Here is a 14,958-nt window from a genome sequence, read left to right as displayed (position 1 = left end):
TCTGGGCCTAAGCAAGGGATGCAGTACAAATAAAAATCTAGAGGCATTTGCTTTCCACAGGTAAGACAATTGTTTACTTTTACTGACATCGGTTGGAGCAAGAAGAAAAGATCCCCAATGGGGTACTTATCTTTTTTGAAGACTTCGGTTCTGAAACTCTAAAACAAATTTCAGGAGTCGGCCAACCGGCACTTGCGAACTGCTTCTGCTTCGGGCACCGCACGGCAAGAAAGACTGATGTAATGACATCGGCTGCATGTTTTATACCCCTGTTGACCTGACATTATGGAAGAGACAGCATCCGACGCAGGAATCCAAGACTGGTATTCAGGCCGGCTGAGGGCTACCTGCAGGCAGATAACCCAAATGTGATGACTGCAACAGTGAAAAAGATGAGCATCCAGTGTTGCCTTGGCTAACAGGGAGTTACCAGCAAGATTTCTGGTTGGTCCTTGCTGATCTTCAGTAGGACCTGGTGTATTAGGAAAAGCATACAGGAACATTCCCTTCCATGGAAAGCTAAAGGCATTCACTCTGCATACTAGTGGAGTGTGATCCCTGGAGCAAACTGTTTGCTCTGGGGGGAGGCAGAGAGATAGTACAGTTGTGTACACTTACCATAAATGTAGATGCTAGAGTGTATTCACTGTTGCAGTCATCACATTTGGGTTATCTGCTTGCAGTAGCACTCAGTCAGCCTGATTATCAAAGTCGTGGGCCCTGCATTGGTTTCCGTCTCATCTTCCATGACGGCAGGTCGTCAGGGGTATAAAGCATGCAACAGACGCCATTACATCAGTTTTTCTTTCCTCAGATGTCAGGTGCCCCCCTGATGGGAAGCAATTAAATATATATACACAAGGTTATACCTCCAAAAAAAAGCAAATACACCCAAATGTTTTTAAGCATAGTAAAGGAGAAAAGAGATATAGCCGGAAGTCAGGGGGCTGGAGAGAGAGTAACCAGGACTGCAACAGTGAATACACTCGAACATCTACATTTATGGTACGTGTATACAACTGCACTATGTTCTTCATGTTTCACTGTTGCAGTCAGCTTTGGAAATCTACCCAAATGTGATAAAGATGGGAGGAGGAATTTAGATAGCATTAGGACCAGCTATAAGGCACTGCAAGACTGCAGTGGCAAAGCCAGCTCTGGATTTAGAGAAAATTGGCAAGTGGTAATGCTTGGTGAAAGTATGTACACAGGTAGCAGCTTCTAGGATGTCTCTGATAGGGACAACTCTGAGAAAGGCTGTAGAAGTAGATGCATCCCTGGTTGAATGGGGTCTAATCCCCCTGTGGGATAGGTTTTCCATGGTGCTTATAGCAGAAATTAATGTAATGGCCTATCCATTTAGAAATGGTTTGCTCTGAAATAGGCTTCCCCTCTGCCCTTGCAAATGCCACCAGCAGTTCAGATTTCCTTAAAGGTTTAGTCTTGTCCAAGTAAAATCTAAGTTGTCTGTGCACATCCAAGGAGTGCAGTATCCATTCCCCTTTGTTCTGTGGATTAGAAAAGGTGGTTGGCAAATTAATGGATTGATTAAGAGTCACGCTGGATACCACCTTGGGCATGAAGGAGGGAATGGTCCTAAGGGACACCCTGTCTGCATGAAAGATGAAAGGCTCCACTGCCATAAGGGCCTGTAATTCAAATGCCCTAACTTGCTGAAGTGATTGCTAAAAGGAAAGCAGTTTTCCAAGAAAGGAATTTTAACTCTGGAGTTGCAGCTGGCTCAAAAGGAGGAAGAGTGAGTTTTTCCAATACAAAGTTACGGTCCCAGGCTGGAGTAAGGGCTCTCCTGGGTGCTCTTAAGTTTTTGGCCCCTCTGAGGAACTGCTTGAGCAGTGGGTGAGAAAAGAAAGGTGTTTCTGTGTTGTAATGAGCTGAAATGGCTGAGGCATGAATTTTGATGGAGGAAAAGGAAAAGCCCTTGTGAAGCATCTCAGTTAAGTATTGAAGAATCTGAGGTAAATTGGGCGCTGCTGTGGCCATGCCCTTGAGTTTGGTTCTAGGCACAGAATCTTTTTCCATTTTTCAGCACAAGACTTTCTAGTACTAGGCCTCCTCCTTGCCTCCAAAATGACATCCAACACTTGTTTACTGAGGGATGGTAACGGAGAGATTAGGTAATAAGCCAGGCTGCCAGGTTCAGGGTTTGAAGATGGGGTAAAGAATCTGGCTCTCCTGCTGAAAAAGCATGGTAGGGGTCTGAGGCAGGTGCCATGGGGCTAGCTGCAACACTGTGCAAGAGGGGGTACCAGTGTTGGTGTGGCCAGTCTGGTGCAATCAGTATCATCCTTGGTTTGTCCCGTTTGATCTTTAGTAGTACTTTGGAGAGAAGAAGAGTAGGAAAGGTATAAGCTGATGAAGGACAGAGCATCCACTTTCCAAGCTTGTTTGTGGGGAGTCCTTGTGCAGAAATTGTCCAATTGGTAGTTCTGGGGGGAGGCAAACCGGTCTATATCTGGGCTCCTCCATTTGTTGATCAACATGTTGAAAGTCTTTGGTTCCAGTTTCCCACTCATGTGGGTCCACGAGATTTCTGTTTAGTTCGTCTGCCAGTGTATTTAGTTTTCCTGCAGGAATTGAGCCTGTAGATGCACTTAGCAGCTCAAGGCTGTGTTCCACAGAGCCGTGACTAGTCTGCAGAGGGGGTAAGAATGGGTACCCCCTGGCTTATGTACCACAACAGTGGTGTTTGTCAGTCTTTACCATTAATTGTCCTGGAAGAATGTGTTCCATGAAGGCCGTCAGAGCATTCTGTACAGCTAACATTTCTTTTTGATTGATATGCAGGTGCATTTGACTTGGGTTCCATTTGCCCTGAATGCACTTCCCTGCCAGGTGAGCCCCCCATGCATAGTCCGAGTCTGTTAGGGTTTGGGCGGCAGGGGGTAGAGTGAATTGTAGTCCCTTGTTTTGGTGGCAAACTTCTGCCCACCAAAGGAATTCTAATCATAGGCAAGGTATGACAGGAATCATTGCTTCTAGATCCTGAGAATGTTGACACCATAGACTTTTTAGATACCACTGTAGTTTCCTCATATGGAGTCTTGCATATGGAATTAGAATGCACAAGGCCATGAACCCCAAGGCTTGCAGTATTTGCCTTTCAGATAGTGTTTTTGTGGCCACTAGTTTGAAGTAAGTTGTCAAATGAATTTCTCTGGCGTGAGGAAAGCCATCTGGGAAGTTGTGTTTAAGCTTGCTCCCAGGAATATAATTTGTTGACAGGGTACCAGATGTGATTTATTTTCATTTATGGTGTACCCCAGACAAGTTAACACCTTTTGTACAAATGCCAGATGATTCAGAAGTATGTCCCGGATTTCTGCCTGAATTAGACAATCGTCCAGGTATGGGTATATTTGAATATTTTTTTGCCCGCAAAATGCAATGACTGTAGCTAGGCACTTTGGCTTATCTACTGCACCCAGGGTATTCACAAAGGGCAGTGCAGAGAACTGATACTGCATGCAGCCTGCTTTGAAGCGTAGGTATTTTCTGCAAGATTCCCTGATTGGGATGTGCAGGTAGGCCTTCCTTTAAATCCAGTGTTGCCAACCAGGCATCTTTGCCTATCATGGGAAGCAACTGGTGAAGAGTCAGCATCTTGAATTTTGGAATCGCCAAAAAGGTGTTTAAGATAGAAAGATCCAGCATAGGACGTTGAGTTCTCTTTTCTGGGTACCAGGAAAAGTCTTGAGTAGAAACTTTGTCCCTTTTCCTCTTCTGGTACAGTCGGAATAGCCTTTCATCTTGAGAGTACTTGCTGCTGAGCCTCTGCCCACTGATTTGGGGTAGATCTGGCCAACCGTTTGGGGTTGGTAACGTGTGTAAGTGAAATATGTATCCTTGGGGAAACTGTTTAAAACCCATTTGACCTGGGTAAGGAGTTCCCAGTTTTTTGCTTGCAGAGCAATCTTTCCCCCTAAAGGAGCAGTCAGTTGGGAAGTGCTTGGAAGTTTTAAAGTTAAGTCATTGAGACAGCTTACCATGGGGGGGGGTCTTACTACTCCCTGATTTGGAAGTAGGAGCCCCCCACTGCTTAGTCCTGGGCGTACCTTGGGACTGAAGCCTGGGTGTTCTGCTGGTTCTGGATTTGAACTGAGAAGGCCTGGAAGAGGCAGGAAAGGACCAATTTTATGAGGGCCAATGCCTACTAAATCTTGGAGGCTGCACTTGTAAAAAAAAAAAATCTTTAACAGTTTGCATAAATTTAGCTTTTTCCTACATCTTTTTAGGAACTTCTGCTTTGTTTTCAATCAGGAGGCCTGATTTAAAGGAGCATCCAGCAATTTAGTTTTAACATGATCTGGCAAGCATCCCTTCTAAATACAGACCCGTTGACAGCAGCCCTGCAATATGCCTCTAGTAAATCAAAACCACATTGCAAAGTATGCTTTCCAACCTGTTCAGCAGAATGCATTAAATCCTGTAAATCCTTATTTTCAGCACAAATCAGGAATCATTTTCTGTTTAAACAGTCCAATAATATGCTGCTGATACTTTAACATATGAAACTGGCAATTTAAGGCCCTGATGGCCAAGGTTGCAGAGGTGTATACCTTCTTACCCCATCTATCCAGGGCCCTGGAATCTCTAACAGAGGGGGTAGGATTTTTGGCAGTAGTAGTCTTAATGCCCTTGGGTCCCTGTGAAATGGACTCAAGATCCACAGTAGGACTTTTAAAAAATAACTTGAGAATCAGTACCCCTGTAATATCCATCAGGTTTCCTGGTAAGAGTCTGGGGCCAAGCTAGATTTAAAAAAGGCATCAACCATGTCCAGCACAGGAGGGATAGCTAAAGGCCTGTGTTGGGGAAGGAGTAAGAAATCTCTAAGCCTCTTTTTAGAATCAGAGTAATCCAGGCTTTCCCAGTGAAAATGTTCCCTAAGAGTATGCAAGGTTTCACCAAAAGAAAAATCCTCTGGGAGAAAAGCAGAGGGAATAGAGTCCTCTGCATCAGAATCCTCATAAGTAGATAAGAGTAAATCCTTGTCACCAGGAGACAAATTTCAGAATCCTGGTCAGAAGTATCACAAGCAAATTCAGTCATAGGTCTCTTAGAGGGAGAAAGTTGGCTTCCCTGATTAAAGTAATAAGGTCTTCAGCCATTCTTTTTTAGGCATGAAGGCCTGGCCATGCAGTCTGCGCGTCAGTTTCCTAGTTATGGTGCTAGTTTTAGGCCTTTAAGACGGTGTCGGTTTAATATGCAAGTCAGTAGGCCTGAATACACCCTCAGAAGCCGGTGCCTGCACAGCGGCTCCAGACCCATCCAAGGAAAAGACATCCACAGGTTCCACAGTTGAAGCATCTCATGGCATACAGAACTCTGAATGGGTCTCAGTAGAGACCTGCGAATCTAAAGTAGCAGGTATCAAGGGCTGCAAAAGCGCCTCACCGAGTACCAGCAAACTGGTGACTAGCTTAGAAGAGTCATCGGCAGCTTTGGACCTAGGCAGCCTGTCTATCTGTGTTTTTTCGGAACGTCGGTAGTCGGGTGGCTTACCGAAGACATATCTGGATAATTGAACAGAGTACCAAAATATTTAGAAGCGAAAATATATCGATGAATAGTTTGTGATTTAAATAAGGCACAAAACCGACAGTGAGGTATGTCATGGTCAGGACCTAGGCAAGGAATACAGTATGAATGACAATCTGAGGTATTTGCTTTCCATAAGAAATACAATTACTGACTTTTAATGACATTGGTTTAGAGCAAGAAAAGGTTTCCCCAATGGGTAACTTGGCTTTAGTTGAAGACTTCGGTTCTGAAACTCAAATGAAAATTTCAGGAGTCTGCCGACTGGCACTTGCGAACTGCTTCTGCTTCGGGCACTGCACGATGTAATGGCGTTGGCTGCATGCTTTATACCCCTGATGACATGTCATGGAAGATGAGACAGCAACCGACGCAGGACACAAGACTTTGATAATCAGGCCGACTGAGGGCTACTGCAAGCAGCTAACCCAAATGTGATGACTGCAACAGTGAAACACGAACATCTAGGCTGAACCATTCACAGCTAATCCTTTGGATGGCCAAAACTTTAACCTCTGCCTTTCCTTGTTCTTCTCCATTTTGTTTTCTTCTGAAAGGGCCTATTTCCTCTGGACTGTTTACCCCCTCCCTTATTTTCTTGAGACACTCTGCTTGTTTGGAAAATTATTTTTAGGCAGGGGAAACCGTATACATGTCATTTTCCACCACTTTCCCCTTTTCTTCCAGTTTCTTAAAATTAACATGATTGAGACCCAAATGGCAGTTTCCCTGTTTAGGGAAGCATTTATCAACTTGGCTTTAATATCTTCAGCCACAAGTTGCACACAACCAAGCAAGTCTTAAATTTGTCCCAAGGGAGGTGACCCAAGTTGCTTACTGCCATGCTCAGCTAGCTGGATGGCCATCTGGATCAGAAGCACAAGAGGGCCCCTTAGGTTCCACTTTTTCTGGAGAACAATGCTCCAAAATCTGTTATAGTATAAATCCCCTTGAATTTCAATGCAAGGCAAACAGTGCAAAGCTCTAAAGATCATGCAACGAACTGCAAATTCTGTCATACTTATCCAGCAGCCTATCCTCTATCATTAAGTGAAGCGTTCCTCCAAGTGGGTTGCTACTGTAATAGCCTACAAAGTGCGAGCATCTGAATCTGCTAATTTATATACATGCATACAAACGTACACACATATATAATTACGAGTTCTTAGGTTTTAATCTGGCGTCCTAGGGGCTGGTGGCCAGGGGGTGTACTCAAACATTAAAAAAATAAACATACATTCAGACTGGTACATGACCAACTCCTCAGAGGTGCTGTCAGAAGGTGGTGCTACAGCTGTAGAGATCAAGGTCTGTTCAAGAACCACCTCATTACGGGTGTCCTCAGACTGAGAAGGCCCCAAGAAGTCCATTAATTTTAGCCTGGGTCATGAGAAATGACAGAACCACTGCTCTTAAGACAATGAGGACTTATGAATGTTATGGTTTCTTATTTAAGTTCATTAGGATAATGGCTCTTTAAAAGTTTTCAGACCAAAGTCTCAACAAATGTCATGAACAGTGATGTAGGGGTCAAGGTCTAAACACACATACTTACTGTGCTTATTTTTAATTTGTCTTTTCCAAACGCATTTGCTCTTGAACATAAGCAAACTTCTGTTTGCAAATATCCAGAACTCCATACAGACAGCAGAAACTTCTGAAAACCTTAAGTCCTGTACTGAGCAAATACCACCAAAACATCAAATAACTATACATAAACTATAACTATGCACTCTTCTGCTCATGGCCTTGTCTGATAGGTTGATCAGATGTCTTGACTTGGTAACACTGTGGCAAGAAAGACCTGAAGATGAAAAATTGTACCCTTTATTAAAAAAAAGTGGAGACATCCAGAAGGTGGAATATGCAAGACTGTTGCAGGGTGTAAGGAGAAAAGCTCTGAGACCAACTGCAGTAGTGATGATCTACTTGAACAAATAAACATTACTTCTAAAGTCTAATAAATGTGTTAATAGATATGCTTGCGCACCATCCTGGAAAAGCTCCTCACCTGTAATATATATTGCACAAACAACTTTAGCAGAGAATCCAATGAGAACACAGTACAAACTGTATACAATAAGAGAAGCAGAGAAACCTGAAAGCCAAGCAATTTATAGCAATATATGAAAGCTATTTACCAGAAAACAGATTTTGATCTGATATTCCACACCTTCCTTCACTACAAAGTTCTGCTTCTTGAAGGCTTCCAAGTCACCTGGTGAAAGAAAAAGATAGTTAAATTTTAACTGGTCCGCCTTTTGACTCCGCACTAATCTAAAACCCGTAACAACTTAAACTGGAAGGAAATTTGTTCCGTTCTAACAGCATCTACAGTCACTTGAACGAAGAGGCTGACATTACTTTACAGGCGAGACATGGAGCAAATATCTACAAAGAACTTCATTCCATCTTAAAAAGTTTACTTTTAGGGGTTAGGGGGGTGGCCTAATGGTTAAGGTGTTTGCCTTACAAACACAAGGTGCACGGTTTGAGTCTTGCAAGGGACAATTGGCTAGGCTTAAAATGACTCGAGGGCAGTTAACTTAGTACTAACCTATGAACTTTAATGAAAAACGTACAGTTACATGCAAGTACACTTGCCATAAAAGCAGGAATCAGACAAAAGGCAAACATAACTAAAAACATATTTGGCTCTTTCTACCCTTCTCACTTCTGGCCAGAAATTTAAACAGAAGTGGCAACTCCTTGCAAGGTACCAATGTGAAATGTGCACTAAAACTGACAAGACTAAGTGTGGCAGTCAAACAGCCCTGTTCAGGCCAAGTCATGTAAAGGTGCAGTTTCATTCAAAGCAGCTAAATGCTGGTGTGCCAGAAATCAATTTACTCCAAGGCTATTTTCTTAGAGCAACCTATAATGCATGTGCACCTATAGTACAGTAGGAAACCTTACAAATAGGATTAAAACTCAAGTTTGAGTCTACTGGTCCTCATCTTTAACACTAGTATCACAAAAAACAGTGCAAAGAAATAACTAAGCCTGGGAGTTGATGCAGAATACTGGGCTTCAGTGCATTTCCATAGCGCTCAACTTTAGAGGTAGCACAGTTTCACAGTTAATGCCAATGTAAAATTCTTGCAGGATTTTTTTTTAGGTTAATTCCCTTTGGAAGTTATCTCTCCTTAAAGTCCTCATTCTCTTACTTAAGGGAAAAAAATGGGAGGCTTAAAGAAGGGCTGCCCAGAAAGTACAGTTTTGTACCTACCATAAATGGAGATGTCCGATAGGTATGCATCTGCAGTCATAACATATGGGTTGTCCTGCCTCAGGCAGCCCTTCGGTCGGCCGGATTCCAATGTCTGGGTCTGGCCTCGGCTGATGTCGCACTTTCCCCAACGTCAGAGAGTCTGGGGTATAAAAGCATCAGCCGACGCCATTTTCCTCAGTTTTTCTTGCCCCAGATGCCAGGTGCCCTCTAGGAAGGCTAAATTTGGATAAAATTGCCAAAAAATTCCAAACAATGCAAAAAAAAATATATATACATATATACACACACACACATATATATATATATATATATATATATATATATATATATACATACACAAACAAATACACCATAACAGATTCCCCCAGCTAGCTAATGGAGGGGTAAGCACCCTAGGAATACCAGAGGGGAAGGAGGGAGGGTAAACCTGACTGCAGATGCATACCTATCGGACATCTACAGTTATGGTAGGTACAAAACTGTACTATGTCCTTCAAGGATGCATCTGCAGTCATAACATATGGGTAGAATACCATAGCCAATCTGGGGGTGGAGGTACTAAGAAAATGATGGTGTAGTTAAGATACCCTGCAGGACTGCTGTAGCAAAACCTGCTCTGGATCTGGAGTATAAAGGTAAATTGTAATGCTTGGCAAATGTATGCACGGAGCTCCATGTAGCAGCTTCTAAAATGTCCTTGGCAGCCACCCCTCTTAGGAAGGCTGTAGTGGTGGCTGTGGCTCTCGTGGAATGAGGCCTAATATTCACAGGAACAGTCTTTCCATGAAAGGAGTAGCAAAAGCGAATGCAATTTCCTATCCATTTTAAAACTGGATGTTTGGAAATTGCTTTTCCTTGTGCCCCAACAGCATATGCTACAGTTGGTCAGTCTTTCTGTAACTTTTAGTTCTGTCCAAATAGTAGCATAATTGTTTGTGTATATCCAGAGTGTGTAGAAGTTTCTCCCCTTTATTTTGTGGATTTGGGAAGAATGTAGGCAAGTGAATTGCTTGGTTCAAGGATACCCTAGATACCACCTTTGGCATAAAAGTAGGATTGGTTCTTAATGAAACTCTGTCTTGATGAAAAATAAGGAATGGCTGCACTGCCATTAAAGCTTGTAACTCAGATACTCTTCTTGCTGAAGTTATGGCCAGAAGGAATGCAGTTTTCCAAGACAGAAACTGTGGATCTGCCGATGCTGCTGGTTCAAAGGGAGGAAGTGTTAGTTTTTCCAGCACAAAGTTAAGGTCCCAAGTAGGTAAAGATGGTCTCCTTGGAGGATTGATGTTTTTGATTCCTCTGAGAAATTGTCTTAGGAGAGGATGCGAGAAGACAGGTGGATTTACATTGTATTCTGCTGAAATTGCTGAGGCATGTATCTTAATGGAAGAATAAGATAGGCCATTGTGGAACAATTCTGCTAAGTATTCCAGTATATGTGCCATGCTCATCACTGTCACATCTAGGCCTTTTGCTGTGTTCCAAATGAGAAATCTTTTCCATTTTGCTGAGTATGTCTTCCTTGTGGAAGGATGGCGAGCTTCCATAATAATGTCCTTTACCCTCTGGGATAAGCTGTTCTGAGTAGGAGTCATGGTATTCTCCAGGCAGTTAGCTGCAAGGTTTTTAGGTTGGGATGCAGGATCTTGAAATTGTTCTGCGTCAGAAAAAGTGGCCATAGGGGTAGAGGCCACGGTTTTGTCTGTGACAAGCTCTTCAACAGTGTGTACCAGTGCTGCCTTGGCCAGTCTGGAGCTATCAGAATCACTCTTGGCTGTTCTGCCCTGATCTTCAGTAAAACCTTGGACATTAATGGGAGTGGTGGGAAAGCATAGACTGAGCTTTCCAGCCAAAAGAAAGAGTGTCCACCTTCCATGCTTGTGGGTGGTATGTCCTTGAGCAAAAAATTTTCAGTTGATGATTGTGGGGTGAGGCGAACAGGTCCATCTCCGGCCTTCCCCATGTTTGTGTTATGAGTAAGATGATGTCTGGGTTAAGCATCCATTCATGTGCATCCATGGTAGTTCTGCTTAAGCTGTCTGCCAGAGTATTGTCTTTCCCTGGCACGAACTGGGACTGTAGTTGTATACTTGAGTTTCAAGCAAAGCTCCCATAGATTCATAGCCAGTCTGCATAGAGGGTAGGAATGCGTGCCTCCTTGCTTGTTTATGTACCACATAACTGTGGTGTTGTCTGTCCTTATTAGCAGGTGGCCCTGTTGAAGGAAAGGTTTGAAGGCCTCGATTGCGTGCATCACTGCCAGCATTTCCTTTTGGTTTATGTGCATGTGTAGCTGTCCTTGAGACCATAGCCCTTGGATACATTTGTCCTCCATGTGTGCTCCCCAACCTCGGTCTGAAGCGTCCGTGGTGATGGTTTGGTTTGTTGAAAGGCAACCCTCTGTTGGACTGGCAGGCTTGAGCCCACCACAAGAATTCCTTTTGAAGGCAAGGAATGAGTGGAATCAAATTTTCTAAGCTGTGACTGTGCTGAGTCTATACACTCCTTAGGTACCATTGCAATTTTCTCATATGCAGCCTGGCTTGAGGAATTAGAATTATGCAGGATGCCATGTAACCCAGGGCCTGCAGGATTTTCCTTGCAGTCAGCTGAGTTTGTCTTGTCAGATTCTTGAAATAGTCTGGAAGTTGTTTTTGTTTTTCTTCTGTGAGAAAGGCCATTTGGGTGGTTGTGTCTAGAGATCTGCACCCAAAAAGGTTATTGTTTGGGATGGAACAAGTCTTGATTTTTGGATGTTGACTGTGTATCCCAAGGCCTGTAATAGTTGGATGGCATAGTTCAAGTCCTTTAACAAATTTTCTTTGTTGTCCGCTTGTATCAGACAGTCGTCCAGATATGGGTAGATTTGAATCCCCTGAAGTCTGCAGTGTGCAATTACTGATACCAGGCATTTCGTGAATACTCTGGGCGCAGTAGATAAGCCAAAGGGCAATGCTGAGAATTGATAATGCTCTGATCCTGCAAGAAATCTGAGGCGTCTTCTGCAACTTTGTCGAACAGGGACATGCAGGTATGCCTCCTTGAGATCTAGAGTCACCAGCCAAGACTCCTTGCCCAGCATGGGAAGAAGCTGCTGTAGGGTCAGCATCTTGAATTTTGGCACAATGAGGTAGGTATTCAGTGCGGACAGGTCGAGAATAGGCCTCCATTGATTTTCTTTTCTTGGAACAAGGAATAATCTGGAGTAAAATCCTTGGCCTTGTTCTGAAAGAGGTACCTTTTCTATGGCTTTCATTTGTAGTAATTTGGTGATTTGCTTCAAAGCCTCTGCCCTCTGATTTGGTGGCAGGTCTGGCATTCCTTTTCTTTTTGGCAATGTGTGGAAATGGAACCTGTATCCTTTGTCTATTATTTGCAGTGTCCATGAGTCCCTTGTAATGTAATGCCAAATTTTTGAAAATAAAGAAAGCTTTCTGCCCAATGGTGCTTCTAATTGAGCCCTGGTCGGCGGGGTCAAGATTAAGTCAGAGTCTGTCCTGGTGCAGCAGTTGTTGTTCCTGCACTACCTCTCTGGTTGGGAGGCTGCCACTGACGGCCTCTGTAGGAGCCTCTAGCTTGCCCTCTACCTCTGGCACGCCTGTTCCTGCCTCTCTTGGATCTGCCTGAGTCCGGAAAAGACCAAGTTTTAGCAGGCCAATTTCTGCTGAATCTCGGTGGTTGTACCTGCAGAAAATCCTTGACCGTTTGCACAGATTTTGCCTTTTCTTCAAACTTCTTTAAGACCTCCTGAGCCGTGGAACCAAATAATTTCTGTTTTTCCATTGGAGCATCCAGGAGCTTACCTTTAACATGATCCGGTAGAGACTGTTCCTTCAACCAGGCATGCCTTCGTATAACTGCCCCTGTCATAGCTGACCTACATGAAGCTTCCAGTGCATCAACCACACTGCAAAAAATGGTTGCTAACCTACTGTGAGTTATGTACCAGATCCTGAAGTGATTTACGGTCAAGGGGTTCAGAGGAGGAAAGCTTCTTATACAATTCATCTAACAAATACTCTTGGTACTGAATCATATGAAATTGACAATTTAATGCCCTCATGGAAAGAGTTGCAGAAGTATAAACTTTCTTTCCCCATCTCTCTAAAGCTCTAGACTCCCTTTCAGAAGGTAGAGGATTTTTAGCAGTGGCAGCTGCAACCCCTTTTGGGCCCTGGGAAATAGTTTCTGGGTCTGCAGTGTGGGCCTTGTACAGGTGTAGATGAGAATCCGGGACCCTGTAGTACCTATCAGGTTTGGCAGGAGCCGGAGGGAGAGAATCAGGGGCTGTACTAGCATCAGAGTACACATCATCAATAACATTCAAGACAGGAGGTATAGCTAAAGGCCTATGCCGAGGTAAATGTAAAAAGGTCCTTAATCTCTTTCTAGAATCAGAAAATTCCTGGCCCTACCATTGAAAATGTTCTCTCAGAGTGCAGGGTTTCACCAAAAGAAAACTCTTCAGGAGGGGAGGCCGAAGGAATAGATTGTTCAGCATCAGAATCCTCGTAGGCCGAATAAGCCTCCTGCTGGTGCTCTGACAACACAGATTCATCCGTAGACTCATCTGAAGAGTGGGGGTCAGAGGGCTCAACCCTGTGCCTTTTGTCTGGTGGTGGAAGAAAGCCCCTGTCCGGGTGAGGTTGAGAACCTCTAATTAAAGAGATAAGATCCTCTGCTAGGATGAGAATCTGAGTGCCAGTAGAAGGCCTCAGAGAGGTAGTCTTGGGAGGCAAAGCTTTAGCAAGTTTGGCAGCTTTAGCCCTACAGAAGGCCTTAATGGACATGGAAGCAGGGGGTCTGGCTGCACCACGTGCAGGAGTAGACTTGTCTAAAGGAATGGTGTCGGACATGTCCTGGACTCCAGTTTCCGTAGGTAATTCAATAACAGACTCGGCCGGAGCCTCCGGGGCCGAGGTAGTCGGTTGAATGGATTCAGTAACAGGAAGCACCGAGGACTCTGTTTCAGCCGAAACAGAGACACTCGCGGTAGGCCTGACCGTGGTTTCAGCCGAAACCGCGGGCCTCGAGGGTCGGTCCTTGTCCTTCCGTTTTTTTAACCACATGCAAAGTCGGAGTCTCCGACGGCATCTTATACGCAAAATTAGCCCCAAAAAATTCCTCTGCAAACTCCGACCGACGTCTAAGAGTTCGTCGGTTGAAGGAAGCACAGGCAGAGCAGGCAGAGACGTCGTGGTCTGGGCCTAAGCAAGGGAGGCAGTAAGAGTGGAAATCCTTATGAGGTATTTGTTTCCCACAAGTTAAACATTTACTTTATCTGACATTGGCTGAGGCAAGAAAGAGTCCCCAATGGGGTACTTAGCTTTTTCAAAGTCTTCGGTAGCTGAATCACATGAGCTGGCAGACCGGCACTTGCGAACTACTTCTGCTTCGGGCACCACGCGGCAAGAAAGACTGAGGAAAATGGCGTCGGCTGATGCTTTTATACCCCAGACTCTCTGACGTCGGGGAAAGTGCGACATCAGCCGAGGCCAGACCCAGACTTTGGAATCCGGCCGACCAAAGGGCTGCCTGAGGCACGACAACCCATATGTTATGACTGCAGATGCATCCTTGAAGGACATCTAAATGTTTTCCTTGTCGTGAAAAAACAAATACACAAGCTGAAGCAGCCACCTCTTTTACTGTGGAGCCAGAACATGGAGCACCAATGGCAGTAAAGCACTGGAAACCACAATAAAGGAGAACACAAACACAAGCTATTAATATCACTTAATATTCTAAACTCAAGAGTTATGAAACATACAGGGGCTACATAAAGTACAGTTGTGTACACTTACCATAAATGTAGATGTTCAAGTGTATTCATTGTTGTAGTCATTACATTTGGGTAATCTGCTTGCAGGTTGCCCTCAGTTGGCCTGATTAACAAAGTCTTGGGTCCTGCGTCGATTGCTGTCCCTTCTTCCATGATGTCAGGTAGTCAGGGGTATAAAACATGCAGACGCCATTACATCAGTTTTTCTTGCCCCAGATGTCAGGTGCCCCCCTAATGGGGAGCAATTAAACAAAAACACAAAAGTATACCTCCAACAAAAAAGCAAATACCCCAGAAAGGCTTTTAAGCATAGTAAAGGAAAGTAGAGGTATAGCCAAAAGAAGTTAGGGAGAAGGAAGGAGGGTAACCAGGACTGCAACAG

The 14,958-nt window shown here is 44.1% G+C and overlaps 1 protein-coding gene across 1 annotated transcript in view; it reads right to left on the bottom strand.

Annotated features, from left to right (window-relative positions):
* ARHGDIA (Rho GDP dissociation inhibitor alpha) overlaps nt 1–14,958 on the bottom strand; it is a 556,749-nt gene that overhangs the window by 159,352 nt on the left and 382,439 nt on the right. Inside the window, exon 4 of the mRNA XM_044068209.1 lies at nt 7,701–7,777. Within this exon, the coding sequence (XP_043924144.1) occupies nt 7,701–7,777 (77 nt within the window). The remainder of the gene's footprint in view (nt 1–7,700; nt 7,778–14,958) is intronic.

Source organism: Protopterus annectens, chromosome 4.part0 (genome assembly GCF_019279795.1).
Source record: "Protopterus annectens isolate FY-2018-M chromosome 4.part0, PAN1.0, whole genome shotgun sequence".
Lineage (NCBI taxonomy): Eukaryota > Metazoa > Chordata > Ceratodontiformes > Protopteridae > Protopterus > Protopterus annectens.
This window is presented reverse-complemented; position numbering and strand designations above follow the sequence as displayed.